Source organism: Salvelinus namaycush, chromosome 20 (genome assembly GCF_016432855.1).
Source record: "Salvelinus namaycush isolate Seneca chromosome 20, SaNama_1.0, whole genome shotgun sequence".
NCBI lineage: Eukaryota > Metazoa > Chordata > Actinopteri > Salmoniformes > Salmonidae > Salvelinus > Salvelinus namaycush.
In genome coordinates, this window is record NC_052326.1 from 40,621,349 (window position 1) to 40,645,283 (window position 23,935).

Sequence of the window (23,935 nt, forward strand, 5' to 3'; positions counted from 1 at the left end):
CAAAATGTGGAAAAAGTGAAGGGGTCTGAGTACTTTCCGAATGCACTGTATATCTTGATTAGATAAGTATTCAACCCCCTGAGTCAATACATGTTAGAATCACATTTGGCAGCGATTACAGCTGTGAGTCTTTCCTGGTAAGTATCTAAGAGCTTTCCACACATGGATTGCACAACATTTTCCCATTATACTTTTCAAAAATCTTCAAACTCTGTCCGATTGGATGTTGATCATTGCTAGATAACCATTTTCAGGTCTTGCCATAGATTTTCAAGCAGATTTAAGTCAAAACTGTAACTCGGCCACTTCACATGTCTTCTTGGTTTAGTTAAACATTCACTGTCTTCTTGGTTTAGTTAAATTAGGATTGCAATTTACTTTATTAGCATTTTGATCCACTGCAGTGTAGATTTGGCCTTGTGTTTAAGGTTATTGCCCTGCTGAAAGGTGAATTCATCTCTCAGTGTCTGGTGGAAAGCTGACTGAACCAGGTTTTTCTCTAGGATTTTGCCTGTGCTTAGCTCCATTTCATTTCTTTTTATCCTGAAAAACTCCCCAGTCCTTAAGAATTATAAGCATACCATTAACATGATGCAGCCACCACTATGCTTGAAAATGTGGAGAGTGGGACTCAGTAATGTGTTGTATTGGATTTGCCCCAAACATAACAATTTGTATTCAGGACTAGGGGTTGGAACCGGGTCAGGGAACAGAACCAAAAACCAGAAAATAGCAAATATTTTCAAGGAACAGAAACGGAATCGGGAACGAAAGTGATCCATACTGTTCCGGAACAAAGCTGTTATTTTAAAAGCATGGAAACCGGTAAAAATGTTATTTTACTTTCTATATTTATTTTCTAGTCCCACAAAAAAGATCAACAAAGCGCCTATGCAAAGCCCTCACTCTCTCACTCAGAAACGTATTCCAGTGTCTGCTTGAAAGCTGAAAATCTTTGCCATTGTTTGTGAGTGTTTAGGCACCTGTCCCTCCAAAGCATAGGCTACGTTAGAAGCGTGAGAAGATAGGGAGAGAGATTTTTTATTAGCTAGAAAAGAATGGATTCACTTTTTCAATGCTAGTTAAGGATACTATAGGCCTAGTTATCACATTTCAAGTTGGATTTATTAACTACAAAAAGGTAAGACGTGTTTCTAATTCTGGTGCCGCTCTGCACACACAAGCTTGATAGCGTGATAGCTCAAGCTGGTTAGCTAGCTAGCTCAAAGGACATTCAAAGTTCCTTCATAGAAATCAAATCAAATCAAATTTTATTTGTCACATACACATGGTTAGCAGATGTTAATGCGAGTGTAGCGAAATGCTTGTGCTTCTAGTTCCGACAATGCAGTAATAACCAACAAGTAATCTAACCTAACAATTCCACAACTACTACCTTATACACACAAGTGTAAGGGATAAAGAATATGTACATAAAGATATATGAATGAGTGATGGTACCGAACACCATAGGCAAGATGCAGTAGATGGTATAGTGTACAGTCTATACATATGAGATGAGTAATGTAGGGTATGTAAACATAAAGTGGCATAGTTTAAAGTGGCTAGTGATACATGTATTACATAAAGATGGCAAGATGCAGTAGAGGATATACAGTACAGTATATACATATACATATGAGATGAGTAATGTAGGGTATGTAAACATTATATTAAGTGGCATTGTTTAAAGTGGCTAGTGATACATTTTTACATAATTTCCATCAATTCCCATTATTAAAGTGGCTGGAGTTGAGTCAGTATGTTGGCAGCGGCCACTAAATGTTAGTGGTGGCTGTTTAACAGTCTGATGGCCTTGAGATAGAAGCTGTTTTTCAGTCTCTCGGTCCCTGCTTTGATGCACCTGTACTGACCTCGCCTTCTGGATGATAGCGGGGTGAACAGGCAGTGGCTCGGGTGGTTGTTGTCCTTGATGATCTTTATGGCCTTCCTGTGACATCGGGTGGTGTAGGTGTCCTGGAGGGCAGGTAGTTTGCCCCCGGTGATGCGTTGTGCAGACCTCACTACCCTCTGGAGAGCCTTACGGTTGTGGGCGGAGCAGTTGCCGTACCAGGCGGTGATACAGCCCGACAGGATGCTCTCGATTGTGCATCTGTAGAAGTTTGTGAGTGCTTTTGGTGACAAGCCGAATTTCTTCAGCCTCCTGAGGTTGAAGAGGCGCTGCTGCGCCTTCTTCACAACGCTGTCTGTGTGGGTGGACCAATTCAGTTTGTCTGTGATGTGTACACCGAGGAACTTAAAACTTTCCACCTTCTCCACTACTGTCCCGTCGATGTGGATAGGGGGGTGCTCCCTCTGCTGTTTCCTGAAGTCCACAATCATCTCCTTTGTTTTGTTGACGTTGAGTGTGAGGTTATTTTCCTGACACCACACTCCGAGGGCCCTCACCTCCTCCCTGTAGGCCGTCTCGTCGTTGTTGGTAATCAAGCCTACCACTGTAGTGTCGTCCGCAAACTTGATGATTGAGTTGGAGGCGTGCATGGCCACGCAGTCGTGGGTGAACAGGGAGTACAGGAGAGGGCTCAGAACGCACCCTTGTGGGGCCCCAGTGTTGAGGATCAGCGGGGTGGAGATGTTGTTACCTACCCTCACCACCTGGGGGCGGTCAGGAAGTCCAGGACCCAGTTGCACAGGGCGGGGTCGAGACCCAGGGTCTCGAGCTTGATGACGAGTTTGGAGGGTACTATGGTGTTAAATGCTGAGCTGTAGTCGATGAACAGCATTCTCACATAGGTATTCCTCTTGTCCAGATGGGTTAGGGCAGTGTGCAGTGTGGTTGCGATTGCGTCGTCTGTGGACCTATTGGGTCGGTAAGCAAATTGGAGTGGGTCTAGGGTGTCAGGTAGGGTGGAGGTGATATGGTCCTTGACTAGTCTCTCAAAGCACTTCAATGATGACGGAAGTGAGTGCTACGGGGCGGTAGTCGTTTAGCTCAGTTACCTTAGCTTTCTTGGGAACAGGAACAATGGTGGCCCTCTTGAAGCATGTGGGAACAGCAGACTGGGATAAGGATTGATTGAATATGTCCTTAAACACACCAGCCAGCTGGTCTGCGCATGCTCTGAGGACGCGGCTGGGAATGCCGTCTGGGCCTGCAGCCTTGCGAGGGTTAACACGTTTAAATGTTTTACTCACCTCGGCTGCAGTGAAGGAGAGCCCGCAGGTTTTGGTAGCGGGCCGTGTCAGTGGCACTGTATTGTCCTCAAAGCGAGCAAAAAAGTTATTTAGTCTGTCTGGGAGCAAGACATCCTGGTCCGCGACGGGGCTGGTTTTCTTTTTGTAATCCGTGATTGACTGTAGACCCTGCCACATACCTCTTATGTCTGAGCTGTTGAATTGCAACTCTACTTTGTCTCTATACTGGGACTTAGCTTGTTTGATTGCCTTGCGGAGGGAATAGCTACACTGTTTGTATTCGGTCATGTTTCCGGTCACCTTGCCCTGGTTAAAAGCAGTGGTTCGCGCCTTCAGTTTCACGCGAATGCTGCCATAAATCAACGGTTTCTGGTTTGGGAATGTTTTAATCGTTGCTGTGGGTACGACATCGTCAATGCACTTTCTAATGAACTCGCTCACCGAATCAGCGTATTCGTCAATGTTGTTGTTGGACGCAATGCGGAACATATCCCAATCCACGTGATCGAAGCAGTCTTGAAGCGTGGAATCAGATTGCTCGGACCAGCGTTGAACAGACCTGAGCGCGGGAGCTTGCTGTTTTAGTTTCTGTTTGTAGGCTGGAAGCAACAAAATGGAGTCGTGGTCAGCTTTTCCGAAAGGAGGGCGGGGGAGGGCCTTATATGCGTCGCGGAAGTTAGTATAACAATGATCCAAGGTTTTACCAGCCCTGGTAGCACAATCGATATGCTGATAGAATTTAGGGAGGTTTCTTTTCAGATTAGCCTTGTTAAAATCCCCAGCTACGATGAATGCAGCTTCAGGGTGTGTGGTTTCCAGTTTACAAAGAGTCAGATAAAGTTTGTTCAGGGCCATCAATGTGTCTGCTTGGGGGGGAATATATACGGCTGTGATTATAATCGAAGAGAATTCCCTTGGTAGATAATGCGGTCGACATTTGATTGTGAGGAATTCTAAATCAGGTGAACAGAATGACTTGAGTTCCTGTATGTTGTTATGATCACACCACGTCTCGTTAATCATAAGGCATACACCCCCGCCCCTCTTCTTACCAGAAAGATGTTTGTTTCTGTCGGCGCGATGCGTGAAGAAACCAGCTGGCTGCACCGACTCCGTTAGCGTCTCTCAAGTGAGCCATGTTTCCGTGAAGCAAAGAACGTTACAATCCCTGATGTCTCTCTGGAATGTTACCCTTGCTCGGATTTCATCAACCTTATTGTCAAGAGACTGGACATTGGCGAGTAGTATGCTAGGGAGTGGAGCGCGATGTGCCCGTCTCCGAAACCTGACCAGGAGACCGCTTCGTTTGCCCCTTTTACGGCGTCGTTGTTTAGGGTCGCCGGCTGGGATCAGATCCATTGTATTGAGTGGAAGGCAAAACACAGGATCCGCTTCGGGAGAGTCATATTCCTGGTTGTAACGATGGTGAGTTGACGTTGCTCTTATATTCAGTAGTTCCTCCCGACTGTATGTAATGAAACCTAAGATTACCTGGGGTACCAATGTAAGGAATAACACATAAAAAAACAAAATACTGCATAGTTTCCTAGGAACGCGAAGCGAGGCGGCCATCTCGGTCGGCGCCGGAAGCCGCTCCTCCTAGGTATAATTTTGTTGACCTAATTTAGATAATGCATGTCATATAAAGCTGCCTAGTGCTTTAAGCCTGCTCCTCAACCTTCTCTCGCTCTCTCTCCACCCGTAAAACTTCAGTCACATCTTGAGCCATAGGCTACACTTGTCTGTCCATCACGCATGTAAACAACTAGCTTGCCTGCTCTATCCGCACTGATTGGTGACGTAATTTAATTAGCTAAATGTAAAATGTTGTTTTCACAGGTAAAACAATTGACAGAAAGGAACGATATAAGCCTGTAATTTGGGGGGGGGGGGGGGTTGAACTGGTTCAGATCTTTATTTTGATGTTTGGAACAGTGGAACAGAAAGAAAAAATAAATTTGGTTCCTACTTCTGTTCAGGACAAAAATGTAATTGCTTTGCTACATTTCTTTGGCAGTATTACTTAAGTGCCTTGTTGTAAACAGGATTTATGTTTTGGAATGTTTTTATTCTGTACAGGCTTCCTTCTTCTCACTCTGTCAATTAGGTTAGTATTGTGGAGTAACTACAATGTTGTTGATCCTTCCTCAGTTTTCTCCTATCACAGCCATTAAACTCTGTAACTGTTTTAAAGTCACCATTGGCCTCATGGCGAAATCCCTGAGCAGTTTCCTTCCTCTCCGGCAACTGAGTTAGGAAGGACATCTGTATCTTTGTAGTGACTGGGTGTATTGATACACCATTCAATGTGTAATTAATAACTTCTCCATGCTCAAAGAGATAGTCAATGTATTATTATTTTTTACCCATCTACCAATAGGTGCCCTTCTTTGCGAGGCATAGGAATACCTCCCTGATCTTTGTGGTTGAATCTGTGTTTGAAATTCACTGCTCGACTGAGGGACCTTACAGATAATTGTATGTGTGGGGTACAGAGATGAGGTATTATGTGACTTGTTAAGCACATTTTTACTCCTGAACTTATTTCGGTTTGCCATAACAAAGGGGTTAAATACTTACTGACTCAAGACATTTCAGCTTTTCATTTTAAATTCAGGCTGTTACACAAAAGGAGGAAAAAGTCAAGGGGTGTGAATACTTTCTAAAGACATTGTAGATGCCCTTTTTTCAATTATTGAATTGGAATTTCAGATTACTTCCTGAAATGACTGACTTCAAGTGAAATTGACCGCAACCCTTGCATACACACGCAGAAACGCACACAGAGTAAACACACACTCACTCACCTCTTGCCCTCTGGTGTGAGGAGGTGCTTCAACCATTCATAGGTCATGAAATACATCCCACTGGCTGGCACGTCTGAGAAACAAAGTCGGACTGTCAGAATCACTGGCACAAAGTCAGTTGTCTAATAACACAATCACTACTGAACAAACATATCTAGCTTTTAGATAAAGAGTTGGATATTAGAGACAGGGGTATATCATATATAGTCAATCATTCAGTCAGTAGAGTTAGATATTAGAGATGGGTATAGGATATATATTCAGTCAGTCAGTAAAGTTAGATATTAGAGACAGGGGTATAGGATGTATAGTCAATCAGTCAATCAGTAGAGTTAGATATTAGAGACGGGTATAGGATATAAGGTGAATCAGTCTGTCAGCAAAGTTAGATATTAGAGACAGGGGTATAGTATATACTGTATATTCAGTCAGTTAGTCAGTAGAGTTAGATATCAGAGACAAGGGTATAGGATATATTGTATATTCAGTCAGTTAGTCAGTAGAGTTAGATATCAGAGACAAGGGTATAGGATATATATTCAATCTGTCAGGAAGTACCTCTCATGAGGGTGAGAGCAGTGCCTCTGTAGATTCCCCTCTCTTTGTACAGCTGCTTCACACAGTTCATGGGCCCAGCATACTTCAGCTCCCCTCTGGCAGCCTGGATCTATTGTGGTGGAGAAATCAGAATTAGCTAAGTAACATAGATAATAATGAAGATGTCTTATCTGCTGAATATGCTTATTTGATTGAACTGTTGAAACTCTTGTTATTAGAATGTCTCCTTTCGGACTCTGGTGTTGGCAGCTGCACTTCCTCCCTCAAATGGGCCTGAGTCACCTTGGGTCCAGAGAGGGGAGAAGTCGGGCTTGTCTATCACATGTCACTGTTGCTATGCAGAATATCAGCAAGGACATGGCAAAGGAGGTCAGAAGGAAACATTGTTTCCATATGTGAACTATGTGTATTTATTGCAAACCATGTGAAGGGATGGCGTGAGTAGTGGGGAACCAATCACTTGTCTCCACAGTGTCTATGCGTCAGTCATCTCCTCCTAAGGGGAGATTGTTCTCTCCCCTAGTTCAAGGTGGAAACTAAGTAACAACAAATGTCCTAAGTTCTTAGTACTGAACAAAACAACAAGTTCTTTGTATTTGGGGCCTAAGGTCTGGCACAGGATGTGTGGGGTTAGTGTTTGGAACGATTGTACGTCATCTCTGCGGTTGCACCTATCCTGACCTATCCTGAGATAGTATATAACCCAGAGGCTCCTTCCACTCAGGGAGCACTCACTCCATTAATTTGTGTTTGATGTGACCTGCTCCCTTATTAATTAGTGAATGAAGATTTAGTTTCAGTGTAACTCTGACTTGTGTGATAAGTTTGTCTCTCCTCATTTGATAGTATTAAAAATATCCACCACATCACGTTACATAATCAACTGGGTTCAAACCCCGGGTCATCTGCATGCCACAAGACCGTGTCAGCCTGCTGAGCTAAAGCCTAGGTACTAACCCAGGAAGCAAGCACAAGTCTTCAGGACTCAGGGAAGGTTTTGAATCACGTGAGCGTGGTTCACTGAACCATCTCCGTTAACCTAAGCATGTTATCCTAAACCCAGTTAACTTAAGCCTGTTATCCTAAACCCAGTTAACTTAAGCCTGTTACCCAAAACCCAGTTAACTTAAGCCTGTTAGCCTAAACCCAGTTAACTTTAGCCTGTTACCCAAAACCCAGTTAACTTAAGCCTGTTATCCTAAGCCCAGTTAACTTAAGCCTGTTAACCTAAACCCAGATAACATAAACCTGTTAACTGAAACCCAGTTCTGTGTGGTCTTACTGTAGGTGTTTCTCACCTGTAGGAGACACTTGATGCGTTCTCCAGGGGCCATGATGGCTGTGGTGAACACGCCTGACAGCATCCCGGCAGCAAACAGCTGTGGATACCTGAGAAGGACAGCAGATGGTTATGCACAACACAAACAAGCGCACACACATAAACATATGCATACACACACACACACACACACACACACACACACACACACACACACACACACACACACACACACACACACACACACACACACACACACACACACACACACATGCCTGTGCACACAAACTCTTTCAACATAAAAATGGCTGAAGACACTACTATGGAACGATCACCTACAGTTGAAGTCGGAAGTTTACATACACTTAGGTTGGAGTCATTAAAACTCCTTTTTCAACCACTCCACAAATGTCTTGTTCACAAGTCACACAAGTAATTTTTCCAACAATTGTTTACAGACAGATTATTTCACTTATAATTCACTGTATCACAATTCCAGTGGGTCAGAAGATTACATACCCTAAGTTGACTGTGCCTTTAAACAGCTTGGAAAATTCCAGAAAATGATGTTGTGGCTTTAGAAGCTTCTGATAGGCTAATTGACATCATTTGAGTCAATTGGAGGTGTACATGTGGATGTATTTCAAGGCCTACCTTCAAACTCAGTGCCTCTATGATTGACATCATAGGAAAATCAAAAGAAATCAGCCAAGACCTCAGAAAAAAAATGTAGACCTCCACAGGTCTGGTTCATCCTTGGGAGCAATTTCCAAATGCCTGAAGGTACCAAGTTCATATGTACAAATAATAGTATGCAAGTATAAACACCATGGGACCACGCAGCCGTCATACCGCTCAGGAAGGAGGCACGTTCTGTCTCCTAGAGATTAACGTATTTTGGTGCGAAAAGTGCAAATCAATCCCAAAACAAAAGCAAAGGACCTTGTGAAGATGCTGGAGGAAACAGGTACAAAGGTATTTATATCCACAGTAAAACGAGTCCTATATCGACATAACCTGAAATGCCGCTCAGCAAGGAAGAAGCCACTGCTCCAAAACCGTCATAAAAAAGCCAGACTACGGTTAGCAACTGCACATGGGGACAAAGATCGTACTTTTTGGAGAAATGTCCTCTGTTCTGATGAAACAAAAATAGAACTGTTTGGCCATAATGACCATCGTTATATTTGGCGGAAAAAGGGGGAGGCTTGCAAGCCGGAGAACACTATCCCAACCGTGAAGCACGGGGATGGCAGCATCATGTTGTGGGGGTGCTTTGCTGCAGGCGGGACTGGTGCACTTCACAAAATAGATGGCATCATGAGGTAGGAAAATGATGTGGATATATTGAAGCAACATCTCAAGACATCAGTCAGGAAGTTAAAGCTTGGTCGCAAATGGGTCTTCCAAATGGACAATGACCCTAAGCATACTTCCAAAGTTGTGGCAAAATGGCTTAAGGACAACAAAGTCAAGGTATTGGAGTGGCCATCACAAAGCCCTGACCTCAATCCTATAGAACATTTGTGGGCAGAACTGAAAAAGCGTGTGCGAGCAAGAAGGCCTACAAACCTGACTCAATTACACCAGCTCTGTCAGGAGGAATGGGCCAAAATTCACCCTACTTATCGTGCGAAGCTTGTGGAAGGCTACCCGAAATGTTTAACCCAAGTTAATCAATTTAAAGGCAATGCTACCAAATACTAATTGAGTATATGTAAACTTCTGACCCACTGGGAATGTGATGAAAGAAATAAAAGCTGAAATAAATCATTCTCTCTACTATTATTCTGACATTTCACATTCTTAAAATAAAGTGGTGATCCTAACTTACGTAAACCAGGGAATTTTTATTAGGACTAAATGTCAGGAATTGTGAAAACTGAGTTTAAATGTATTTGGCTAAGGTATATGTAAACTTCCGACTTCAACTGTACGTAAGGACTTGGACTGGGGTTTTCTGTTGTAGTTTCTTGCCCAGGCCAAAGCCAAAGAAGCAGACAGCGAACATGGGTGTGACTCCAATGATAGGGGCCGTCATGCCTTTATACAGGCCTTTGAACCCCTGTAATAGAGAAAATTAGAGAAAGAAGGAATGAATAAAAGAGACAGCAAAGAGAGTTGAACAAAACAAACACATTCAACACCAGAAAGCGATAGGCTACTACTACCCACCTCTTTGGCAAGGGTCTGCTTAAAACAATCAAAGGTGCCTCTATACAGGGGGCTCTCACCAGGGCTGGGCACAGGCATGGTCTGAATACGCACCTAAGAGAGAGGAGGATATGAACACACTCATCATATAGGCCTACACACATGATATACTTCTGTATAGAGGAACATGTATTTCTTATTTCCTATATGTGGCTCAGGTGATATACAGTCGTGGCCCAAAGTTTTGAGAATGACACAAATATAAATTTTCACAAAGTCTGCTGCCTCAGTTTGTATGATGGCAATTTGCATATACTCCAGAATGTTATGAAGAGTGATCAGATGAATTGCAATTAATTGCAAAGTCCCTCTTTGCCATGCAAATGAACTGAATCCCCCAAAAACATTTCCACTGCATTTCAGCCCTGCCACAAAAGGACCAGCTGACATCATGTCAGTAATTCTCTCGTTTACACAGGTGTGAGTGTTGACGTGGACAAGGCTGGAGATCACTCTGTCATGCTGATTGAGTTCGAATAACAGACTGGAAGCTTCAAAAGGAGGGTGGTGCTTGGAATCATTGTTCTTCCTCTGTCAACCATGGTTATCTGCAAGGAAACACGTGTCGTCATCATTGCTTTGCACAAAAAGGGCTTCACAGGCAAGGATATTGCTGCCAGTAAGATCGGATCATCAAGAACTTCAAGGAGAGCGGTTCAATTGTTGTGAAGAAGGCTTCAGGGCGCCCAAGAAAGTCCAGCAATCGCCAGGGCCGTCTCCTAAAGTTGATTCAGCTGCGGGATCGGTGCACCACCAGTACAGAGCTTGCTCAGGAATGGCAGCAGGCAGGTGTGAGTGCATCTGCACGCACAGTGAGGCGAAGACTTTGAGGATGGTCTGGTGTCAAGAAGGGCAGCAAAGAAGCCACTTCTCTCCAGGAAAAACATCAGGGACAGACTGATATTCTGCAAAAGGTTCCTTGGATTGGACTGCTGAGGACTGGGGTAAAGTAATTTTCTCTGATGAATCCCCTTTCCGATTGTTTGGGGCATCCGGAAAAAAGCTTGTCCGAGAAGACAAGGTGAGTGCTACCATCAGTCCTGTGTCATGCCAACAGTAATGCATCATGAGACCATTCATGTGTGGGGTTGCTTCTCAGCCAAGGGAGTGGGCTCACTCACAATTTTGCCTAAGAACACAGCCATGAATAAAGAATGGTACCAAAACAAGAGCAACTTCTCCCAACCATCCAGGAACAGTTTGGTGACAACCAATGTCTTTTCCAGCATGATGGAGCACATTGCCATAAGGCAAAAGTGATAACTAAGTGGCTCGGGGAACAAAAGATCGATATTTTGGGTCCATGGCCAGGAAACTCCCCAGACCTTAATCCCATTGAGAACTTGTGGTCAATCCTCAAGAGGCGGGTGGACAAACAAAAACCCACAAATTCTTTTTTTTTTTTTTTTTTTTTTTTTAATTTTATCCCCTTTTCTCCCCAATTTTCGTGGTATCCAATCGCTAGTAATTACTATCTTGTCTCATCGCTACAACTCCCGTACGGGCTCGGGAGAGACGAAGGTCGAAAGTCATGCGTCCTCCGAAGCACAACCCAACCAAGCCGCACTGCTTCTTTAACACAGCGCGCCTCCAACCCGGAAGCCAGCCGCACCAATGTGTCGGAGGAAACACCGTGCACCTGGCCCCCTTGGTTAGCACGCACTGCGCCCGGCCCGCCACAGGAGTCGCTGGAGCGCGATGAGACAAGGATATCCCTACCGGCCAAACCCACCCTAACCCGGACGACGCTAGCCCAATTGTGCGTCGCCCCACGGACCTCCCGGTCGCGGCCGGCTGCGACAGAGCCTGGGCGCGAACCCAGAGACTCTGGTGGCGCAGTTAGCACTGCGATGCAGTGCCCTAGACCACTGCGCCACCCGGGAGGCCCAAAACCCACAAATTCTGACAAACTCCAAGCATTGATTATGCAAGAATGGGCTGCCATCAGTCAGGATGTGGCCCAGGAGTTACTTGACAGCATGCCAGGGCGGATTGCAGAGTTCTTGAAAAAGAAGGGTAAACACTGCAAATATTGACTCTTTGCATCAACTTCATGTAATTGTCAATAAAAGCCTTTGACACTTATGAAATGCTTGTAATTATACTTTAGTATTCCATAGTAACATCTGACAAAAATACCTAAAGACACTGAAGCAGCAAACTTTGTGAAATTAATATTTGTGTAATTCTCAAAACTTTTGGCCATGAGTGTACATCTGCAATAACTGGCCACTGTCATAGGCTTAATGTAGTGCAGTATGACAGAAATTGCCATATACAGGTAACTGACAAAATAACCAACATAAAGTGTCTTAATAGAGCATTGGGTCACCAAGAGCCAGAACAGCTTCAATGTACCTTGGCATAGATTATACAAGTGTCTGGAACTATAATGGAGGGATGCGATGTCACGAATCCCGCCGAAGATGGTGCCTCTTCCTGTTCGGGCGGCGCTCGGCGGTCGTCGTCGCCGACCTACTAGCTGCCACCGATCCCCTTTTCTGTTTCATTTAATTGTGTCTGATTTGTTGCACCTGTTTCGTGTTTAGGTTTGGTTGTGGGCTATTTAAACCCAGTAGGCCCGCCGGCTTTTGTGCGGGCTTGTTTTTCTGTTTGTGGTGTTTGATTATTCTTGTGGTTTCTTTTCCTGATCAGTTTCGTCCTGTTTGTTGGACTGGGACTTTACGCGCCCTTGTGTGTGTGGCGTGACCGTCTCTCTGGTTGTGTTGGAATATTAAAGATCCACATCTTTTGAACCCTGCTCTCTGCGCCTGACTCCTGCACTCACTACTTATTGAAGCCGTGACATGCGACACCTCTTCCACAAGAAATTCCATATTTTGGTATTTTGTAGATGGTGGTGGTGGGAAACGCTGTCTCAGGCGCCGCTCCAGAATCTCTGATGATTGATCAATTGGGTTGAGATCTGGTGGCTGAGACGGCTATGGAACATGGTTTAAATAGTTTTCATGCTCATCGAACCATTCAGTGACCACTGGTGCCCTGTGGATGGGGGCATTGTATTCCTATGGGGGCATAGCCATGGTAGCCAAAATAATGGCCTGCCCAGCATTTTATACAATACACCTGTGTGGTTGCACCTGTTTTCAATATACTTTGTACCCCTTACTTACTCACGTGTTTCCATTATTTTGGTAGTTACCTGTAGGTCAAACATCCCCCCTACCCCACCACCAGCAAACGATGAACTGAAAACTCAAAAGAGTCATGACGTTATCCCCACAGTGACTGTAAGTACATACCCCAACCAGAAGTCATGGATTACAGGTAACATTAGCACTGAGCTAAAGGGTAGAGCTGCCGCTTTCAAGGAGCGGGACTCTAACCCGGAAGCTTATAAGAAATCCCGCTATGCCCTCCGACGAACCGTCAAACAGGCAAAGCGTCAATACAGGAGTAAGACTGAATCATACTACACCGGCTCCGACGCTCATCGGATGTGGCAGGGCTTGCAAACTAATACAGACTACAAAGGGAAGCACAGCCGAGAGCTGCCCAGTGACACGAGCCTACCAGACGAGCTAAATTAGTTATATGCTTACTTCGAGGCAAGTAACACTGAAACATGCATGAGAGCATCAGCTGTTCCGGACAACTGTATGATCATGCTCTCCGCAGCCGATGTGAGTAAGACCTTGAAACAGGTCAACATTCACAAGGCCGCAGGGCCAGATGGATTACCAGGACGTGTTCGAGCATGCGCTGACCAACTGGTAAGTGCCTTCACTGACAGTTTCAACCTCTCCCTGTCTGAGTCTGTAATACCAACATGTTTCAAGCAGACCACCATAGTCCCTGTGCCCAAGAACACTAAGGTAACCTGCCTAAATGACTACCAACCTGTAGCACTGACATCTGTAGCCATGAAGTGCTTTCAAAGGCTGGTCATGGTTCACATCAACACCATTATCCCAGAAACCCTAGACCCACTCCAATTTGTATACCGCCCTAACAGATCCACAGATGATGCAATCTCTATTGTACTCCACACTGCCCTTTCCCACATGGACAAAAGGAGCACCTATGTGAGAATGCTATTCATAGACTACAACTCAGCGTTCAACACCATAGTGCCCTCAAAGCTCACCACTAAGCTAAGGACCCTGGGACTAAACACCTCCCTCTGCAACTGGATCCTGGACTTCCTGACGGGCCAACCCCCAGGTGGTAAGGGTAGGTAACAACACATCCGCCACGCTGATCCTCAACACGGGGGCCCCTCAGGGATGCGTGCTCAGTCCCCTCCTGTACTCCCTGTTCACTCATGACTGCACGGCCAGGCACGACTCCAACACCATCATTAAGTTTGCCGATGACACAACAGTGGTAGGCCTGATCACCGACAACGACGAGACAGCCTATAGGGAGGGGGTCAGAGATCTGGCCGTGTGGTGCCAGGACAACAACCTCTTCCTCAACGTGATCAAGACAAAGGATATGATTGTGAAAATGGAGGATCGAGCATGCCCCCATTCTCATCGACGGGGCTGTAGTGGAGCAGGTTGAGAGCTTCAAGTTCCTTGGTGTCCACATCACCAACAAACTAACATGGTCCAAGCACACCAAGACTGTCGTGAAGAGGGCACAACAAAACCTATTCCCCCTCAGGAGACTGAAAATATTTGGCATGGGTCCTCAGATCCTCAAAAGGTTCTACAGCTGCACCCTCGAGAGCATCCTGACTGGTTGCATCACTGGCCTGGTATGGCAACTGCTCTGCCTCCAACCGCAAGGCACTACAGAGGGTAGTGCGTACAGCCCAGTACATCACTGGGGCAAAGCTTTCTGCCATCTAGGACCTCTACGGCAGGCGGTGTCACAGGAAGGCCCTAAAAATTGTCAAAGACTCCAGCCACCCTAGTCGGAGACTGTTCTCTCTGCTGCCGCATGGTAAGCGGTACCGGAGCTCCAAGTCTAGGTCCAAGAGGCTTCTTAACAGCTTCTACCCCCAAGCCATAAGACTCCTGAACATCTAATCAAATGGCTACCCAGACAATTTCCATTTCCCCCCCTTTTACACTGCTGCTACTCTCTGTTATTATCTATGCATAGTCACTTTAATAACTCTACCTACATGTACATAATACCTCAATTACCTCAGCTAACCGGTGCCCCTGCACATTGACTCTGTACCGGTACTGTATATAGCCTCGCTGTATATAGCCTCGTTATTGTTATTTTACTGCTGCTCTTTAATTATTTGTTACTTTTATTTCTTATTCTTTAAAAAAATATATATATATAAAAAAATGTAACTGCATCATTGGTTAGGGCTTGTAAGTAAGCATTTCATACACTTGTTGTATTCGGCACTTGACAAATAAAATTGTATTTTATTTTACAAGCCTCTCGTTCACATGTCCTTCACAATAGGGGGCTTATTCGAGCTGTAATTTGTGACTGAGACATGTAAAAGTGTGCTTTAAAAAATGTAGCTTACATTTGTTGATTGCTAGGCATACATATAAGATTATGTCTTGATACATTTGAAACAAGGTCTAGTTGTGGCAGCAACCAGACTAGACTGTAAGCGACCCTCTGTGGAATGTATTGCTTGACTGCCTGAGAGTGTTATGCACAATATCGTTTGCAAATTGCTTCCACCCCAAACGGCTTGATCTTGAGTTCGAGTTTGTTGAACAGAGCTTTGTCCATCATGACATTAAATAATCAATTCATTGCATCCATTCTTGTATTTTTGTTCTCTATGCTGCCTGCAGTATGATATATTTTCCCTCACGCACATGATAGACAGTTGCTGGTTGGAGCATGTCTTTGGAGTCGCTGAGCCGGAGAAGCGCGTATTAAAACCCCCTAGAGTCTATTGACGCAATGGTGCGTGAATATAAGTAATGTAACAAAAAAATACCCATCAAAATCCCGTCAGTTTAACCCAGAGATATCTGCATGGGCTGCGTCTCAATCTACTGCATCCGCCTATGGCAGCCTTCCATATCTGCGGTGGAAGGTGGCCGAGCTACAGCGTGTTAGTCAGACCATGAGACATCCCGAAAATCGGTATTCTCCAGATAATGACTGTAGCTTCCTAACGGGTTGGCCTACATATTTATGAGACTCTCATGAACACGATGGTGGTCTCCGTTTTGCTGTATGACCCCCACAAGCCCCACTGGACTCGGGTACGGTCTTCTTGAACTACACTGTTGGTTAAGGGCTTGTAGGTAAGCATTTCACGGTAAGGTCTACACTTGTTGTATTGTGACAAATAAAGTTTGATTTGATATGCCAACTTCTGTTTGACGGGTCTGACCCGTTTTGGCTACAAACTAATGGGACTCCACTGTGGAAAGGGGAGATTCTCACGAACATCATGGTGTTCTCTGTTTTGCTCTACAAATCCCTCTACAAAGAGTCACGGGACTCGTCTAAAGGTAACCTATAAAGGTTAAAAAAATGAATGGAACTATGGAGGTAGTTTTATGACTACCCCAAAAAAGGGTTAAATGTGTAAAAAATGTATACAAATAACAATAAAAAAATGATTATATACAATACCGTTCAAACTATTGGGGTTTCATTCTTTGTACATTAAAATAACAACAAATAAATCAGAAATACAGTGTAGACATTGTTAATGTTGTAAATGACTATTGTAGCTGGAAACGGTTGATTTTTAATGGAATATCTACATAGTCGTACAGAGGCCCATTATCAGCAACCATCACTCCTGTGTTCCAATGGCACGTTGTGTTAGCTAATCCAAGTTTATAATTTTAAAAGGCTAATTGATCATTAGAAAACCCTTTTGCAATTATGTTAGCACACCTGAAAACTGTTGTTCTGATTAAATAAGCTATAAAACTGGCCTTCTTTAGACTAGTTGAATATCTGGAGCATCAGCATTTGTGGGTTCGATTACAGGCTCAAAATGGCCAGAAACAAAGACCTTTCTTTTGAAACTCGTCAGTCTATTCTTGTTATGAAAAATTAAGGCTATTCCATGAGAGAAATTGCCAAGAAACTGAAGATCTCGTACAATGCTGTGTACTACTCCCTTCACAGAACGGAGCAAACTGTCTCTAACCAGAATAGAAAGAGGAGTGGGAGGCCCCTGTGCACAACTGAGCAAGAGGACAAGTACATTAGAGTGTCTAGTTTGAGAAACAGACGCCTCACAAGTCCTCAACTGGCAGCTTTATTAAATAGTACCAGCAAAACACCAGTCTCAATGTTAACAGTGAAGAGGTGACTCCGGGATGCTGGCCTTCTAGGCAGCATTTTCTTCTAGGCAAAGAAAAAGCCATATCTCAGATTGGCCAATAAAAAGAAAAGATTAAGATGGGCAAAAGAACAGAGACTGGACAGAGTTCCTCTGCCATCCAAGATGGCAGCATGTCAAGTCGTTTGTCTGTGACTAGTAGATTTTAACCTACTAATAACCTATTCAATAATGGTTGAGTAAATCGACAATTTCCTTGTTGTGTAGTGCAAACTATTTTTATTTGCTGGTGTAAAGATCGCGGGTCTCCCTCAACTCAGATTTAAAAAAATCGCGCTATTTGCACTTCTTTACTTGAAGTTTACCAACATAACCTTATCTCTGACTGGCCTGAGTTCTTTCTTCAGCTTGTCCTCCGCGGATTGTCTCGTCCAAGCTGCTCCTCTTCGCTCTCCGCCTGGCTATCAGAGGCAGCTCAACAATCCCCAACCCGTTTTCTCAATCAACCCAATCTACTCACATGCTCACATACAGATTCATGCATACACACTGTCCCTCTCTCCCCTTACCTTACCATGGCCTCTATTTCTTACATCCCTCAGAGAAAGGACAATTTTCGGGGTATTGCTTTGTGCACTGACTTTACTGAACTCTTGAAAAAACGAACATTGTCACTGTGTGAGCACATCTAACAATGTGCTCTCCCATCTATTAGACATTTTGTCTGCGGCACCTCGCTCTTTTTCACTCCGTCCACGTGCCGATGCATTTGTGGCATGGCGTGAACAGTAGGAACTTGTGTCACAACCAAAGTCTAATGGTTTTAAATGACTGTTTTGTATTGTCTGGAAACTCACTTGTAGAATTCTCTTTAAAAAGAGAAGCCGTGCAAGGTTATTAAACAGGTGCCTGTAATATTCATATGTGTAAACATACTGAATTGTAATTGGATGCATTTTACCGCCATATCATACTGTGCTATGATTGGTTAAGACCACCCAAATGGTTAGGTCATGGTCAGTTTGATCCTGGTTGGCGATACGTGAACATGCCAGTTATAGCTAGCTAATAAAGAGCTACGTTAAGAAATATCCTGTAGTACTGCATGTTATTATTTTGTACAAAGTGTGCAAAATAAGACAGTGCCTAGTTATTCTTCTTTTGTTGATATCAGGTAATGTGCAACCTAACCCTGGCCCTGATATGCAATGTCTCAAAACACCCTCTGATTTTAAATCTAGATCTTGCTTTGGTATGTTTCACTAAAATGTATGCAGCCTGTTGTCAAAAACTGATGTGGTTAGGATTTGGGCTAAATCAACTGATGCTGGTGTAATTGTGTTTTCTGAAACCTGGCTCAGCAGGTCTGTTCTTGATAAGGATATTTGAATAAATGGTTACAATGTGTATTGTACTGATCGAGTTAAGAAAGGTGGGGGTGTGGCTATATATGTAAAGACTACATTCCTTGTAACTGTGGCAAAGTCTGAAACTATTTGTAAACAGTTGGAATTTCATGCTTTGAATATTGAGGATTCAAAGGGTCTCTCTATAACTGTGATTGGCTGTTATAGACCCCCCTCTGCTCTCTGTGATGCACCTTATGTCTAAACTTCTTTACAGTGAAATTATCTTGATTGGTGATCGCAACTGGTGTTGGTTAAAGCCGGTGTCTGATGATTTAAAAATGTTTTGTAATTCTATGAATCTTACCTTGTTGATTAACTCACCCACTCGCCCAAATCTCAAATGTCCAGATAAATCTACCCTGATTGTAAGGCCTGGGTGTCGGAGTGTGAAGGAAAAGCGCAGGAGCAGCAGGTGCAAATACAAATGTTCTTTAATGAACACGGAACAAACGAGGCCACCCTACTAACACACTGGGAGTACACTATAAACTACCCCAGACACGGGGGGAATGAACACAGTCCAGATAAACGTGAAGCACAAAACCAACACCACACTTACATACAAACAGTGAGAACAGCCTACCTTAATATGGTTCTCAATCAGAGGAAACGTCAAACACCTGCCTCTAATTGAGAACCATATCAGGCAACACATTAACCCAACATAGAAACACATCACATAGACTACCCACCCCAACTCACGCCCTGACCAACTAAACACATACAAAAACAACAGAAAACAGGTCAGGAACGTGACACTGATTGATTTGATATTGACAAATGTTCCACATGTGTTCTGCGGTTGGTGTTTTTTGTAATGATTTAAGTGACCATTGTGCTGTTGTTGCTGTTAGAAATACTAAGGTTCGTAAGACAAACCCACGCTTTATTCGTAAGAGAAATGTGAAGAGTTTTAATGAGCAGGCTTTCTTTCATGATTTGTTTTATTTTGACTGGAGCAAGATTGAGCTTATTCCTGATGTGGAAACTGCCTGGAAATTCTTTCATTATGTTTTTTCCCAAATAGTAAATTAACATGCCCCATTCCGCAGGCTCAGAGTTAAATGGCGGGATAATCCATGGTTTTCTTCTGAGCTTTCTTGTATTATTCACAAACATAATCTAGCCTGGGCTAAAACAAGGAAATCATGTTCTGATGCTGATTAGCTTCTTTTTAGGTAGTTACGAAACAAGTGTTATTTTCTTCTCAGGAAGGCCAAGTCTGAATTGTCTGTTACAACTGATAACCTGAATGACCCGAGAAAGTTTTGATAGGCTATTAAGTCTATGTCTGGAAACAGTAATGTTAATTAATTACCGTCATGTGTGTTGAAGGACTTTGTTGCTGTATATGACAACTGAAATTCTGAATTGTTTCAATGAGCACTTTGTATCAGCTTTTTGACAATTCTCAGTGCAGGAGGTACATAAAAGCCCTGAAATCCTTAGATCAGAGAAAGCCTGCAGGTCCTGATCTTCTTGATCCCTGCTTTTTAAATCTGGCAGCTGACTTCATAGCTGAACCACTTACATATCTGTTCAATCTAACCCTGGAATGTAATGACATTCCAAAGATCTGGAAATCAGCATTTGTCCTACCACTTTTAAAATGGGGAGATCTGTAACGGCAGCCTTCCTTCTCTTCAAGAGAAGAGGAGGTGTAGCAGGGATCGGACCAACACGCAGCATAGCCAGTGCTCAACAGGTTTAATAAACGATAAACAGAGAACACTTACAAATACAAAATAACAAAAAGTGGCAAACCGATACAGTCCTAGCTGGTGCAGAAAAAACACAGAGACAGGAAACAACCACCCACAAACCCCAACACAAAACAAGCCACCTATATATGATTCCCAATCAGAGACAACACAAAACACCTGCCTCTGATTGAGAACCATATTAGGCCAAACATAGAAACAGACAAACTAGACACACAACATAGAATGCCCACCCAGCTCACGTCCTGACCAACACTAAAACAAGCAAAACACACAAGAACTATGGTCAGAACGTGACAAGATCCAACTCTTTTAAATAATTATAGGCTAAGGGCCTCCCGGGTGGCGCAGTGGTCTAGGGCACTGCATCGCAGTGCTAACTGCGCCACCAGAGTCTCTGGGTTCGCGCCCAGGCTCTGTCGCAGCCGGCCGCGACCGGGAGGTCCGTGGGGCGACGCACAATTGGCATAGCGTCGTCCGGGTTAGGGAGGGTTTGGCCGGTAGGGATATCCTTGTCTCATCGCGCTCCAGTGACTCCTGTGGCGGGCCGGGCGCAGTGCGCGCTAACCAAGGGGGCCAGGTACACGGTGTTTCCTCCGACACATTGGTGCGGCTGGCTTCCGGGTTGGAGGCGCGCTGTGTTAAGAAGCAGTGCGGCTTGGTTGGGTTGTGCTTCGGAGGACGCATGGCTTTCGACCTTCGTCTCTCCCGAGCCCGTACGGGAGTTGTAGCGATGAGACAAGATAGTAATTACTAGCGATTGGATACCACGAAAATTGGGGAGAAAATGGGATAAAATTTAAAAAAATATATATAATAATAATAACAATTATAGGCTAATCTCAAAGCTGTCACCCCTGGTGAAAATACTTGAAACCCTTGTGAGTGAACAGCTAAAAGAGTTTTTATATACTAACTCTATTTTATCAATGTACCAATCGGGCTTCAGGAAGAAGCATAGCACAATACCAGCAGCCATGAAGGTTTTAAATGGTATCACTGAAGCCTTTGACAAAAAACAGCACTGTGTCTCACTTTTTATTGGTCTCTCTAAGGTTTTTGATACAGTTGATCATGCTATACTGAGGCGAGATTGTCGAGTGTAGGTCTTTCAGAGCATGCAGTTGCATGGTTTGCTAACTATCTGTCTGATAGAACTCAGTGCACTCAATTTGATGGGCTCATGTCTGTTAAATTGTCTGTCTGTAATGGAGTGCCCCAGGGCTCTGTACTCGGTCCCCTCTTATTCACTATTTATATAAATAATTTAGACAAAAATTTGCAAAATGCGCAACTTCACTTTTATGCTGATGATACTGTTATTTATTGTTGTGCCTCGTCTCTGACAAAAGCTTTACAAAACTTGCAAACTGCTTTTTATACTGTTCAACATACCTTGTGTCAATTGAATCTTATCCTCAATACTGACAAAACTAAACTAATGGTGTTTTCTAAAGCAAGAAATAGATATCTGAACCTTTCACCTATTACTACCTGTCAGGGCAATGAGATTGAGACTGTAACCTCTCATTTAAATTGCATATTCAACAACTTACAAAAACATTTAAGCTTGAAGTTGGGATTTTATTTTAGTAATAAAGCCTGTTTTTTTTAAGCCAAAAGGAGGCTAGTATCAGCTACATTTATGCCTTTACTAGACTATGGGGATATTTTATATATGAATGCTTCTGCTCAGTGTTTGAGATCAATTGACACCCTTTACCATGGCGCATTGAGATTTATTTTAAACTGCAAAACCCTTTCGCACCACTGCACTTTATATACAAGGGTTGGCCGGCCTTCTCTAATCACTCGTAGGCTCAGTCACTGGTATACTTCTATTTACAAAGCCATTTTGGCTTCACTACCATTTTATTTTGACATTTTTATTGTTCATAAATGTGGTGGGTACTCTCTTCATTCGCAGGACTTTATCCTGCCAACTGTTCCAAATGTCCGAACTGAATTTGGTAAAAGGGCTTTTATGTACTCTGCGCCATTGGCTTGTAACACCTTACAAAATACTTTTAAACTGGAAGACCTTATCCCGATTGGTGTTTTTAAATCACTGATGAAGGATTTTGAGATTGATTCCCTGACCTGTCAATGTTTTTAATTTGCTGTTTTATGATTTTGTTATACTCTTGTGAATTCTATGGTTTTTACTAGATTACTTGTAGTTTTTCATGTTGTCTGTCTGTAATTGTGTACTGACTTGGTGCTGCCTATCTTGACCAGGACGCTCTTGAAAAAGAGATTTCAAATCTTAATGAGCCCTTCCTGGTTAAATAAAGGTTAAATAAAAATAAAGAAATAATAATGTACAACATTAACAATGTCTACACTGATCAATTTGTGTTATTTTAATGGACAGCATGCCAATTGCATGCTCCCTGAAAACTTGAGACATCTGTGGCATTGTGTTGTGTGACAAAACTGCAAATTTTAGAGTGCCCCTTTACTGTCCCCAGCACAAGGTGCAGCTGTGTAATGATCATGCTGCATAATCAGATTGTTGACATTCCACACCTATCAGGTGTATGGATTATCTTGGCAAAGGAGAAATGCCACCAATAGGGATTTAAAAAAAATTATGCACAACATTTTAGAGAAATTTCTGGAATCTTTTATTCCAGGTCATGAAACATGGGACCAACACTTTACATATTGCATTTATATATTTTGTTCAGTATAGTATGATATAACAGACGGTTACTTAAGTCCAAAGTAAAGTGTTGGTCTTGGTGGGTGGGTGGGCGTATAACGCAAGCTCTAGCAACCCAAAGGTTGTGAGTTCAAATCTTCTCATGGACAACTTTAGCATTTTAGCTCATTAGCAACTTTTACAGTACTAACAACTATTGTATCTACTTTGTAACAACTTAGCATGTTAACTAACCCTTTGACCTAACTCCTAAACATAACCCTAACCCCTAGCCTAGTTAGCCAGTCAGCTAATATCATGCATTTTGCAAATTCGTAACATATAGTACATTTTGTAAATTTGTAACTGGTAATTCTTAACATATCATACGAAATGGGTGATGGACATTCACAAATTAATACAAAACATACGAAATTCCCTGACACCAGGTTGGCCAGCAGGTCAAACTAACGACTAAAATGAAGGAGTCACTCGGAAAAAACGAATCATGACTCTCGAGTCAGTAAAACGTCGCTCAAAATAAACGATTCGTTCGCAAACTGCACAGTACTACAGCTCAGTGAAGCGCTCATTATGTAAACTGACAGTCCCTGTCATAAGTTCTATGAAATTTAAAGAACAAGGAAACTAACATCCAGTAACCAATTATACATCTCTAAAGATACATTTGTATATTACTTTGCTAGGAATGCAGCCTGCAGCAGAGACGAATGAAAGTTAGGTTCGCGAGGCAAGATATTAGCAGCTAGCTACTTTGTTATTAACTTAAGACAGCTAGATGAGCAATGAGTAACTTTGCGAGAAATAATTACTTGTGTGGTATCAAGTGGATGTCTAGCGAAGACCAAGCAGACACCACCAAAGCCCCCAGCGAAGAAGTTCTTCCCTGGGTTTATTGCCGGGTATTTAGACATGGTTTCTGTTC

At 43.2% G+C, this 23,935-nt stretch overlaps 1 protein-coding gene across 1 annotated transcript; it reads right to left on the bottom strand.

Annotated features, from left to right (window-relative positions):
• Window positions 1-5,959: 5,959 nt before the first annotated feature.
• slc25a20 (solute carrier family 25 member 20) lies at window positions 5,960-23,924 on the bottom strand. The gene is made up of 6 exons (XM_039015243.1): window positions 23,823-23,924; window positions 9,976-10,068; window positions 9,738-9,865; window positions 7,820-7,910; window positions 6,522-6,630; window positions 5,960-6,036 (listed from the first exon to the last, which is right to left on the bottom strand). Exons 1-6 carry the CDS (start codon window positions 23,922-23,924, stop codon window positions 5,960-5,962), a joined length of 600 nt encoding a protein of 199 aa, XP_038871171.1.
• Between the last annotated feature and the right edge of the window lie 11 nt (window positions 23,925-23,935).